Here is a 13,068-nt window from a genome sequence, read left to right as displayed (position 1 = left end):
CCAGATTTATGGCGCAGAGATAGGGGGGACGGATAGAGAAAGAGAAATGGAGGGAGGAAGCCATAGGAGCGGGAGTCAGGGCCGCAAGTCCTGGAAGAAACAGAGGCGTGGGAGGGAGAGGAGGAGAGGTTATTTAGTCAGAGGACACAGACAGATTTGTAGCCGAGTTCAGGGTGAGTGTGCAAAAAGCGAGGGATAGTTCTGATGAAAGATGTGATAAAAGCAGAAGAAGATTGGAAACTGACATATTCCAGGTTATGGGAAAGGGAGGGTTTTTGGTATTCGTCTGAAGGGGCAGAGGGGAGGTTTGGTATTCGGGCCCTCTGCACCCAATCAGGAGCTGATGGTGTGAACTGACTGTAGTTTAAAGGACGCTTTAGTGAGCAGGAGGATAAATAACCTGGAGGAGTAATGAAATACATTTTAAATCCCTCAGGTCTAGTATTCCCTTCTTTCTGCACAAACACAATCTGAAGAAACTGGCATTGTAACCTAAATACGTCTCTCATCCTGCAGCAGGAAGAGCCTTTTCCATAAAGGGATCTCCTGCGTCTCATTAGAGCAGAACATTATCCTCTCCTTAAACATGCTATCCAATGAAGTGGCTACAATTTTAGCATGCAGATTCAAGTCAGTGTCTGGATACGCTGATACTGTTCCTGCAGCATGTAAACCTCAGCCTGCACACATGTTTTGGATGAGGGCCTCCGACTGGATTTGGCCACTCTGATTGCTGTTTGGTAAATATTCGCCTGCATGCCGTGCTGGACTGCACACTCTGGCGAAGAAAGAGAGAAAGGAAAAAGATCAGAGCATGAGTGTTTGGTGTATTAAGTTTTCAACTAAAACATGACGCTAGGTCTAAATTAAATGATACATTTCTGTGTCTGATCTCAAATCTCTTCACTCAGCCAGAGTCTTACAGATCCCACGGCACCCTGGGAGAATTTGGTGGTTATTGTGTTAGCCTGTGAACACATTTCTGACTCATTTGGCTCAGCAACAAATGAAGCTTGAGGAGCCAGAAACAGGACTGTGGTTTAAAAACAGTCCCAAGCTCCAAGCCCAACTGAGTTTTTTTAATGTCATTTCAGGCTTTGCAGAGCTGCAGACGGACATGACGGACCTGACCAAGGAGTTGAATCGCAGCCAGGGCATCCCCTTTTTGGAGTATAAACAGTTTGTCACACGCACGTTTTTCCCCAAGGTGAGAAAGCTTATTTTTTCCCCTGCTATCTGATTTCAACTGGCACACTGACAATACCATTTTTCTCAATGGGGCTTTAATATTTTTGCCCCCCAACACGTCCCATTTCCCATGTCCCACTGCTTGCAATATGCTGGATATAAATTCACCTTGGAACTTTTAAACACACAGTAGATGTCTAGTGAAGTATAGTGTTGCTCAGTTTGGCACCCTGCGGGAGAGTTAATGCTTTCTCTATAGGTAAGCATTTTTCTAATGTGTGATCCACCCTGAAGGTAGAATGTGGGTCTATCTGTTGGTGGGGGGTTTTCCACCGGTACAGACAGACACTACTCAGCGGGCTTTGTCTTCCAACCACAGGTATGGACATTCAAGGAGACAGAACAATGGCAGGCACTGAGACAAGGAAACTTTCCCCCGATTTCTCAAAACACACTCCTCACTCAGCTAACACGCCCACACTGTTTTGCAAGGATACATGCTCTTGTGCAATGGCACCCGCGCTGGTTTGTTGCTGTGGACACTGGACACTGTTTTCTGTTGTGAAGGAAGTGAGTGGGGAGAGTGTTGAAAGGCCCCATGGAGGGAAACATAAATTCAAGTGTTGCTGCTTCAGTATCGTTTCTCCATAGTTTTCTCTACCCGCGCCCCTTGTGAGCTCTTGTTTTTCCACGAGAGCTTCTGGTTTCTCTTAGATTACGTGCGCACACACGAAACTGTGTCAGACACAGCCTTAGACACCATTAGCCAAATGTAGCCGCCCCTTGGCTTTGGGTCAGTTTGCCTCTAAAGCCATTAAGGCTCATGACGTTTCGTGTCACAGTGTCACGTTTCCTTCTCATGGTCAGCCTGCGCCTATTCCGGGTCTCAGCAAAAAATTCTGCCCTTTGGGTCCAGATTGCAAATTTAGGCCAGCTCTTTTTGTTTTCCCTGTCTATCCATCTTCCTGTGTTTACAGCCAGAGCTGACTTTGTATTAAAGTGTTTTCTCTGTGTTTGTGTGTGTTTCAGATGTGTTCAGATTACGAGAAGAGTCTGGTCCAGCCCGCCTACGAGAATGATGGCCTGGGCCCTCGAGCGCTGCCAGAGACTCACCCGCTTCTGCAGGACTGGCAGGTGAAAGGTTAAGCCATTAGGACGTTAGGTTAGGTTAGGTTAGGTTAGGTCGCTCGTTTGTCTGCCAGCTTGGCTTGATTTGGGTCCTTTTTCACTCCTTTGCTTCTAAACTGGGTCACACTGAAGCTTATTAAGGTTTGACAGTGGGTTATGTTGTTGATGAGGAGTAAAGAAAAGCATATTGGGAATTTTTGCCTATTGTGTGCTTGTTACAGTGTGTGTTTGTGTGTGTGTGTATGTGGGGAGGGTGTCAGTGTACTCTATGTGTTTGTGTGAGCTCATATGTTCTTGTGTGTGCATGAATATTATGAATACTGCATATCGCTCAGTGGTTTCTAGTGAGTGAGACAAAAAACACACTGCCCACCAAGTTGATGGCAGGTTGTTGACACACTTCCCACTGGCTCTTTGACAAGCAAACAGTATGCTTTTCATCGAAATCCATCTCTAGCTGTTGTTGTTTGTGTGTGCGTGTGTGTAATAGAGGGACGGACGGGAGTGAGCATTATAAAGAAGGAGTGGGAGAGGGAGCGTGCACTTTCAAACACTTTTGTGTGAATGTGTGCTGAAAGTAAAAGCGTGTGCGTGTGTGTGGGTGTGTGTGTGCAAGTGCAAGTTGGGAAGAGAGAAAGTAACAATTGCAGCGCTGGTTTTGGGTCGGCAGCCGGGGGAGACTGTCTAACCGTGATGAAGTGCCTTGGATCTACATCGTCTTCCCAGGAAGTGTTTTCCAGGTCACAGCAAATAAATCTCACAGGCGGGCATTTATCTTAATGGACACCCCTGTTCTCCTTCTGTCAGGCTGCAAACCATACCATATGGCTGCAGTCCAGAGGGAAGACTTCATCACACTGCTGCTTAGTCGCACCCATAGATAGGCCATACTCATTAAGTCGACTCGGCACATTTAGAGACAATCACACACAGTCAAGGACCGGAGCGGGAGATACAGACACTGAGTAACCAGAGAGGTGCCTGAAGAAGCAGAAGGAAGAGCTGTGGTAGAAAGATGAAGTGTTGACTAGATGGGTCACTCGAGACAAGAGGTGGTGGTGCAGATTAGGGAGGGCGCAGCGGGGCTGTAATGCAGTTCAGGTGAAACCCTGCAGAGAAATAACTGTTTCTCCCCTTCTGTCATCAGGCCACCAACACAACCAGGCCGAACATAGAGGAGGGCATCACTCTCTTTGCCACTCTTCTCAATAACAAACACTTCCTGATCACGTTTGTCCACGCCTTGGAACAGCAGAAGGACTTTGCTATACGAGACAGGTAAATGCATCAACTGAAATACGTTTGGCAGAAACAGCACAGATTTACAAGATTTAATTGCACTAAATCCTGAGTAACCATTGTCGGACGAATTCACTTAAGTGGTAATTTTTTGAAGCAGCAGCTGTGGCGTTGCATTGGATTGTGAGGTGTTTTTAAAGCAGCTTCATTTCTATATTTTTTATTAACAGCTCATGTAAAAGGTGTTGCTTGTAGAAACAAACGTTCAGAGAAATATCGCATGAATCTGCAATTCCCCTCACCGCTACAGAGAGTTTTACCATCTTTCAGCTCATTGCTTTGGTTTTACAGCCCACAACTTAGCAGTTTTGTGTCATGCAACAGACAGACAAAGTTAGCAACTAGTTGATGAACACAGTTAAGTAAATATCTGCTAAAAACCCAGATATATATCACAGGAATTGCTGGATATCAAAACAGAGAAGTGGCCAAAAACCAGCTCATGCAGATTTAATGTTTTAAGTCCTCTATAATAATTGTTATAACAATAATTGTAAATGAAGTGGACAAAATATTTGAAACACATTTCAAGACAACGGAAGCACAAACTACAGCGTCATCACTTATATAGTGGTTGTTCCAGCTCTGCAAATACTTGGTCATTTATCTATGTAGCTGTTTTGGTCCTGATGGGCTAAAACTAGCCAGTCATTGTGGAGAATTGTGAAGATTCCAGAGGCAAGACCACATCACTGTCTCAGCTCAGCGTCAGCACTTACTGACTAATGTGGCCCCTCTCTCCCGGATTAAAGGGGCTTTGTTAGGGAAATCCCCCGCTCCTCTGGACTTACTCACCCAGACACTCCCTGCATTAGATCAGGCCCCTTGGCTCTGTGGTCACAGGTACTACTGTGGGGTCAGGATGAAACCTTGTTGTTGTTTGTGTAATGAAGTTATTTTTAAATCTCCACTGACCACACACTGACGGGGCATGTTTACATGCGCATGTTTTTGCTCATCTGTCTCCCCTGCTAATGTGTTTTCTCACCCTTCAGATGCAGCCTGGCGTCTCTGCTCACCATTGCCCTTCATGGTAAACTAGAGTACTACACCAGTATCATGAAAGATCTGCTGGTGGACCTAATTGATGCTTCGGCTTCCAAGAACCCCAAACTGATGCTGCGCCGCACTGAGTCTGTTGTGGAGAAAATGCTGACTAACTGGATGTCCATCTGCATGTACAGCTACCTCAAGGTGAGGACAGAAAAGAAAGAGGCTCAGCAAAGTTATAAGGCAGGCTTGATTATAAGGAATTGCAACACCTGTGATGTTTGACTCCACCTGTGTGCTACGTTCTGCAGGAAACAGTGGGTGAGCCCTTCTTCCTTCTGCTGTGTGCAATCAAGCAGCAGATCAACAAGGGCTCCATAGACGCCATCACAGGGAAGGCCCGCTACACGCTCAATGAGGAGTGGCTGCTCCGCGAGAATGTCGAGGCCAAGCCACAGGTCTGATACCTCACACACTCTCCTTTCATCTGTCACACCTTTTGTATTGCTTTTTAGAAATCAATATCAAATCAAGTTGTGAAAGTTTCAATCATGCTAAAATACCAAATGTGCACATTTTGAAATGCATTTCTCTCTATTTGTTTTTTGCAGAACATCAACGTGTCCTTCCAGGGCTGTGGCATGGACTCACTGTCTGTCAGGGTCATGAATACAGACACAATTGGCCAGGTGAAGGAAAAAATCCTAGAGGTCTTTTATAAAAACCTGCCATTCTCCCAGTGGCCCCGAGCGGAGGATGTAGACCTGGGTAAGAGTACATTTTCTCTGATTATTTTCATCCTTTCCCCTTCCCGACCCCCCGAGATATAGTAATCTCCTTTGCAAAAGGTCAATTCTTCTCATGAAGCTCGACTAACCTGAGGCTGCAATATAATAAATGACAGAATGCATCGAGGACAGTGTACAGTCATAATCACAAAGAGTTATTGCTTTCAAAAGCTGCGGAGCCTGCAGAGCTGATTTGATTAATGGCCCAAGAATATTTCCACAGGTCGTGACACAGAGAGTTAGAGCACGGCAGCCCTCTGCCTCGCATATTCTTTGCCAAATTTACGATGAAATTGTCTAATATCACTTTATCCTTTCTCTTCCTATTGCCTCTCTCTCTCTCTCTCTCTCACTTTTTCCCCTCCAGAATGGTTTGACTCTGGCAGCAACAGTAAGCTCCTGCAGGACTTGGATAACTCCTCAGTGATGGAGGATGGCAGGAAGAAACTCAACACAGTCTTCCATTACCAGGTGTGTGTGTGTGTGTGTGTGTGTGTGTGTGTCCGACCACTGTGGTAGGTTCTGTATATCCATGATATTGTAACAGCAACAGCGGGGATGTTGAACGTGAGAAGTCCTTATAAATGGTGTCACTGGCTGTCCAGGTGCGTCCTTTATACTGTGGTTACTGACTTTAGACATAGAATATACAGTGTGTTTATGTTATTATTACAGTTATTAGGTAACGGTTTTGGATAAACGTATCTAGATCCTTTACTTACGTAAAAATACAAATAACACACTGTAAAGTCCTGCATTGAAAATGTTACTAAAGTAAAATTATTAAAATTACAGTACAAAGCTCAAAATTATTACAAACAAATTAAAATAATTGAAAGGAAAAGCAGCAAATCTTCACATTTGTGAAGCTGGAACCATGAAATGTTTATACATGAAAAATGTCTTTAAAGTTGTTGTCACTTAATTTCAATATTAATCTAATAATCGTGTCAGCGGTACTTGGATAGAATGTTGGGTAGTTTAATCTGTAACAAAACATATTTTAGTAAGTCTTCATATGTTTTGTGTGTAAAAAATTTAATTTGTAAACTTATTAGTAACTAAAGCTGTCAGATAAATGTAGTGAAGTAAAAAGCACAATATCTTCCTTTGAGATATAGTGGAGTAGAAGTAGAAAGTGGCATTAAAAGAAAATGCTCAAGTAAAGTACAACCTCAAATTTGTACTTAAGTACAGTACTTCAATAAATGTACTTAATTACTGTTCGCCAGTGAGTAAATAGTAATGTCTAACAACTGTTAGTGAACAGAAAATTATGTTATTTTCAAAGTAGTTACTGGTTAATCAGCAGTTAACTATGATAACGTACACAATTTAGCAGATTAATGTTAGAAACAAACTCCTGCACACACGTCAAACGTTGAAGGTCAAACATTCAACTGAACTAACAATAAGCGAAACAAATCTTTGAGTGTAGGTGGACTTTAATGACTTATAAGTTGTGTTAACTGTTAAAGACAAAGTCATTAATAATGGAAGTTTAAAGTTATTAGCCATGTTTGAGACCTAAATACTTGGCTGAGTTCTTGTAAACAATGAACTAATGACATGACAAGTTATTTTTAAAACTCCTGTGTGCCAGTGTTTAAATTATTTGTTCAGTAGTGACTAAATGATTAAAGTCCCGCTCCGCATAGTAACGTGTTGTACATGTTGCTACGTCACTTAGTTCGACCTCCGCTGTGCAGAATGACGTATGTGAAGAGTTTGTTTCACACACTGTTCTGTTGAAGGGGGAAAGTTTCTCTGTCATTGCCTTAAAAACTGAGCTTTTATGGAGGCGTAAAACATGATGTCTAGATTGGAGGCCTTTCTTTACCCAGTGTGTAACACAACACAAGTGTGATGTGGAAACTTAAAACATTCAGTGCACATACGCTCACAATGAATTTCACATTAAAGTCTTGTATCCAGCACTATTTCCATATTCATTGAAGAAGTAGAGGTTAGATGTCATTGTAAGAATTTGTGAATGTTTTATCTTTTTTTTTATTGTAGTATTATGACGTGAGCCTTTAAGAAGTTGTATCTGATGTATGGTGCTTAGTCATTCATTTAAGCACTCATGTGTTTTATAGATACTTTTAAAAAAATATATATATAAAATTACCAACACACAGGTGAAATGTCATGCCTGGTGTCCCGTTAAGAATTTTTCTTTAGGTGTATGTGTGTTTGCTTATGTCCGCGTTCATTTGTACGCAAGTAAACAGTCGTTCAGTGACCCCCAACCTTTGACCATTTACCTGTACTTGTTAAGTGCTCTGTTTAGTTTTTGCTGAGCCATGGGGACAGAGCTGTGAAAGCAGCGAGCTGCAGCTTGTACTAACAGTCTGGGTTCACTGGCCAGGCTGTTCAATCCATTTCACCACAGGTTGACTTTAATGAGCCCAGCCAGGCTCCCGCAGACTTGCCACCACTCTAGATGCACACAAGACTGACATGCACGCACACACACACACACACACAAACATATTCACCTCTCAACACCGCACTTCCCTCGAGGGCATGCTTAATGATGCTGTTCTGGTGCACCTCAGCTCACCCCTGACCCCGTGCCCTCTGTCCCCTCTCGTCTTTGCTCCCTCCCTCCTCCTTCGTCTTCTCTCCCTTCACAGATCCCAGAGGGTGCGTCGTTGGCTATGAGCATGAAAGACAAGAGAGACAACACCCTGGGGAGAGGTACGTCGCCTTCAAACGCACCCGCTCCCCGTCACACACACACTCACCCGCACTTGGATAAATACACTCACTCACTCGATCACAGGCAGCGGCACATGCTTAGTTGATCACGAGAACACGATACGCTCATGTAAACATGCATGAAATCGCACACCCTCCCATCCCCATATGACACTGCGGACACCTAAACACACTCACACCTAATAAATCCCAACACACACTCTCCTGCTTCGCACAGGAGTTGCGCTGCCGCTTCATTCTGAGCTATTTTTTCCTGTGTTATAAATGTATTCCATTAGCGAGTGTCAGCTTGTGGGGAAAAATGTGACACAAGTTGGCCCATTGTCAGCCCGGAATATATAATGACTGCTGCCTGTTGACAGATGAGTTTATATACAGCCTTTAATGGGCTTGTCCGATTTTTGTCTTGGGCCTACCTTACATAATCAGTACCAGACCAGAGCTCAGTTCTGTTCAAGCTCTGTCCATCAAAGCCTCTCCTCTCATTCATACGGGGCCAAAAATAGGCTTATGTGGACCAAACCTGGCTCTGGCTTCAAAGCGTCAAGGGGGTGTTATGAGCCTGTAGTGCTCCCTGGCTAATAAAAAACACTGTCCTGCCTGCCTGTGATCAGTGTTGAGGGTCTGGACTGAGGCCCGCTGGGCAGGAGCATCCATGGCAGAGCTGTAATGAGAACACACTATACTGTGTGTGTGTGTGTGTGTGTGTGTGTGTGTGTGTGTGTATCTGCACAAATGCCTGTCTTTGTTTTTGCTGGAGTGTGTGGAGAGTATTTATTTGTGTCTGCTTCGAGTTTTTACTTGGACATGCGTCTCTACATGTATTTGAGTATTCATACGTGTTCATGCATGCGGATGAGTGTGTTTGTGTTTAGGTCTATATATAAACCAGCAAGGTTTAATTCTCTTTCCCAGCGTTGGCCCAGCATTACCATCTCATTACACCGGCTCCAGAGCCAATCACAGACTCTGTGTGTCTGTCTCCCCTAATCTCTCTTTCTTTTCTCTCTCCCTTCACTCGTAATCTTTCTCTTTCATTCTCTCAGACAGCTCCCCTCCCCTACCGGCCCACAGTCCACCTTAATCACTTTCTTCTCTCGCATGTACTTTATCTCGCTTGCTCTCCTGTCAATCTCGGGAGTGTTTTTTTTTTTCTCCCTTCTATCTGTCACACTCCTCTGTGCTCCCTCCCCCTGTCTCCTCTCATTCTCTCAGGTCTCCACCTTGCTGATTGCACATTGTTTCATGCTGTATGTTTCTTTTTCTCCTTAGTTAAAGATCTGGATACAGAGAAGTATGTCCACTTGGTGAGTATCTCCTCATAGGTAATCATGTAAAAATGTTTCTATAAGTGCGCTCTGAGCTTGTTACTAGAGCTTTCTCCTGTGTGTGCCACTGTTAGTCAGCCCCGAGCAGGCCTGACGACAGAGAGAATGGGGGTGAATGGAGGTGAAAAGGAAAGCTGCTGAGAGGACATGACAGCACTAATGCCGCTTAAGCTCTTTTATAAACGTCAGCCAAGATATGGGCCCTTTGACTTTAGAATAATGAGTTCCTTGGAACACAATTTGCCGGGTGAATAGTTAGTTTTACAGGACAGTTCTATAGTCCTTTTTTGACACAAGTAGGTGGATTTTGACTGCTTCTTTCTTTCCCTTACCCCTATTTAGACCTGTATGAGCAAGTCAGAGATATGATCCTGTACACAGCAACCAGAGAAAACCATGAGAATTTCCCAACTGCCATCACCTCCTCACTTCTGCATATTATTTACTGCTTCAGAATACCCTCATGTGGTTTCTGGATCATGTGTCTAATGCAAGAAACAGAAAATTCCCCTCTGACAGCTGAGACAGTAAAGCATTCATTTAGCTACTTATGCGGGGGTTTATTACGTCAACTTGTGAGTGGTATGTTCATCTTTGGCCTCTGCTTTTCCAGGTCCTACCTCATGATGAGCTAAATGAGAACAAGAGGTCACACAGGCAGAGCCACCGGAAGAAGGTCCTGCCTGAAATCTACCTGACACGTCTGCTGTCCACCAAGGTGAACACAAGAAACTGTTTGTTGAAACTACAAAGAGACTTAAGTTACAGCTTGATATCTGAGTCATCTTTCTATTTCTTGTTTTCATGGCCCATATTAGCCTCAGGAGCCGCGTCAAAATACCCACATTCCATGAAACGTTGTCTCTGTGCATGTATGAGCCGCCTTTTTTCTTTTCCTATACAGGGAACTCTTCAGAAGTTCTTGGATGACCTCTTTCAAGCCATCCTCAGCATCCCTCCGGACCGCCCCCCACTGGCTGTCAAATACTTCTTTGACTTCCTGGAGGAGCAGGCTGACAAACGGGGCATCACAGACCCAGACACGCTGCACATCTGGAAAACCAACAGGTCTCACGACTAAACTCTGTTAATGAAAGTCCCCCTTTGGTCACCTCATTGTGCAAGTGCAAGGCTTTAAATGCTACTCTTTCATTGTCCGTGCAGTTTACCTCTGCGTTTCTGGGTGAACATCTTGAAGAATCCTCAGTTTGTGTTTGACATTGATAAGACGGATCACATGGACGCCTGTCTGTCTGTCATTGCCCAGGCCTTCATAGATGCCTGCTCCATTTCTGACCTGCAGCTTGGCAAGGTGAGACTATATGTATCTATCTATCTGTCTAAAAACGGGATTATTTTCAAGCAAGTTCTGGAGTTTTAATGATGTTGTAATAATGTTTTTTCCATGATTTCTAATTGATTCGTTTAATTTACACAATTTATGGATGTTTATTTGTGATGGACTTCGGAGGCTATGATGAATAATTATGATATTGAAGCGTAAGTCACACTGAAACGAAAAAAAATCTGTATCACAAATGTACAAATTTCGACACACCTGTCCCTTGCCTTATGTCTCTCTCTCCGCACCCCTCTCACAAACCTCTGATTTATCCTACCGTACCTATGAATCTAATTAAATACCTGAATAAATAAAGGTGATCTATCTATTTATCAATCTATCTAACGCGCACACACTTACACACACATGTACACCTCCTGAGTCCCCTTGTGAAACCTTATCCCTAAGCCTTCAGACTGTCAGCTCCATCTACCTCTCCTCATGTTATTTCAGCCAAGTCGGCTGATCCAAGGTCATGAGCACCAGGGATCTCTTTTTGTTCTGTGCGGAAGTGCATGCGCGCGCGTGTGTGTGTGTGTCTGTGTTCAGGCGTGTATATGTCTGTTTGTCTGTCTGCCTTTCTGTGTGTGTGTGTGTGTGTGTGTGTGTGTGTGTGTGTGTGTGTGTGTGTGTGTGTGTGTGTGTGTGTGTGTGCTTGCATGTCAATGTCCTCAATGCTCACAAATCCGTCTCATCCCTCAGACACCGTGACCCTGAGCACGCTCTGCTTCCTGTCTCTCTCTGACTGGCTTCCTCCCCGGAGGGAGCCGAGGACTCATCAAATGATGCTCCCCTTTCACTGAGGAACAGTCTGATTTATATACTTCAGTTCATTGCCAAAGAGCCAGTGCACTCACGGCAGCAGTATTCACATGTACATGCAAGTAGGTACATACCTAAGGATGCAAAGACACATGTAAAACTTCCAGCGATGAGACTTTCTGGACAGAGTTTGTCGCAGCCTCCTCATTAGCATCTCGCATCTGGCTTTGCACGTATTGTGGAGTCACCGAGTTCAAGGATGTGGCCACGTTTTCTCTCGTAGTTCAAGGAGACTGGCATGACACACCTCTACATTTTCCTGGAGTGAATACAGTTGCTTATTTGTGTGCACGAGTGTGTGCGATGGCCTCGGGACAGAGCAGTGAAGGGTACGGGGTCTGGATTAGCAGGAGCATAGCAGGGGTGAGAGAGAGATGGGTAGGAAACCAAGCAACGCTCACTGTTTCCACAGAAACCCTCTTATCTGGCGAGATGCAGAGATGGAGGGCCACAGGGTCACAGGGGGGTTACCAGGCAGATGGGCGAACAGCAGGAAGTGACCTTGTGGACAGGAAGAGAGAGGGTTCCCTATCAGAAGGAGCAGTGGCCTCTCCTCTCCCTCAGCACCTTTAAAATACACAAACAGGCACGCACATGCAAACAAACACATATATTAGGTGACACAAATAACTCATGACACATAGAAATATTAAGGTGCGCTGTAAGCACATTCACTGATGCTGAAAGCTGAGGCTGGCCGCCTCTTTTTCCCTGTCCTACTTTCTCTCTGTCCCTTTCTCTATGCCGCGCGCGCACACACATGCACAGCTCATAAAGACCCACACACAGACTCGCTCGCAACAGTAGTCACCACTAAAACCAGAGGATGCCCACAACCTCTTAGCCCCGTTACTTTTCTTCCCGCTTGAATAAGCACCAGTGCGAGAGCCTGAAGTGACTGTGGAGAGAGTGGCAGAGGTATGAAGGAGTATTGTTTAGACTGGAATGTTCCTTCTCTGGCTCTGAGTTTTTGAGTCTGCTGTTGTGTGAAAAGGAAACGGTTCCCTCCCCCCATTGTCTCACATTAGGCTGGTTTAGATTGGGTCAACAGCAAATAACATCCAGTCTAACTGAACAGCTCCTTATTAGGACATGCGCACCCAATTGCAGACATAACATACACATCTTTTTATGAAAGACTAAGGTCCAGTGCTAAATTATTAATTAACCCTCAGAAGGCCATTAAAAGTTGAAGTTATGCCATATATGGAGCCTTGCAGTGGTTTAGGCTGGCATGCGAGTTGTTTGCCAGTAGTTTTTTGGTATGCTCCATACCCGCTGAGCTCTGTATCCTCACTACTACATTGTTTTCAGCCTCCTCCTGTTTTAGCATGTAGTTGTACATATATTTTGAACATGTGTGGTGAGTTCAGGGACAGTCTGTGTCAAGCTTGCTCCGATTTCTTCCATGAGCAGAGCCACACTGACAAACTAAAAAGCAAATTGCTGCAATAAATGG

The 13,068-nt window shown here is 44.4% G+C and overlaps 1 protein-coding gene across 1 annotated transcript in view; it reads left to right on the top strand.

The window, feature by feature from the left end:
• Window positions 1-13,068, top strand: part of plxnd1 (plexin D1) — an 87,221-nt gene that overhangs the window by 71,719 nt on the left and 2,434 nt on the right. The window contains exons 22-33 of the mRNA XM_046056017.1: window positions 1,095-1,207; window positions 2,218-2,322; window positions 3,464-3,594; window positions 4,611-4,809; window positions 4,917-5,063; window positions 5,217-5,373; window positions 5,761-5,864; window positions 8,033-8,096; window positions 9,390-9,424; window positions 10,059-10,163; window positions 10,350-10,513; window positions 10,610-10,757. Of these exons, the coding sequence (XP_045911973.1) occupies window positions 1,095-1,207; window positions 2,218-2,322; window positions 3,464-3,594; window positions 4,611-4,809; window positions 4,917-5,063; window positions 5,217-5,373; window positions 5,761-5,864; window positions 8,033-8,096; window positions 9,390-9,424; window positions 10,059-10,163; window positions 10,350-10,513; window positions 10,610-10,757 (1,472 nt within the window). The remainder of the gene's footprint in view (window positions 1-1,094; window positions 1,208-2,217; window positions 2,323-3,463; window positions 3,595-4,610; window positions 4,810-4,916; window positions 5,064-5,216; window positions 5,374-5,760; window positions 5,865-8,032; window positions 8,097-9,389; window positions 9,425-10,058; window positions 10,164-10,349; window positions 10,514-10,609; window positions 10,758-13,068) is intronic.

The sequence above is a fragment of the Micropterus dolomieu genome, linkage group LG08 (assembly GCF_021292245.1).
Source record: "Micropterus dolomieu isolate WLL.071019.BEF.003 ecotype Adirondacks linkage group LG08, ASM2129224v1, whole genome shotgun sequence".
NCBI lineage: Eukaryota > Metazoa > Chordata > Actinopteri > Centrarchiformes > Centrarchidae > Micropterus > Micropterus dolomieu.
The sequence above is the reverse complement of the archived record's forward strand: the minus strand, read 5'-3'. Positions and strand labels throughout refer to the sequence as shown.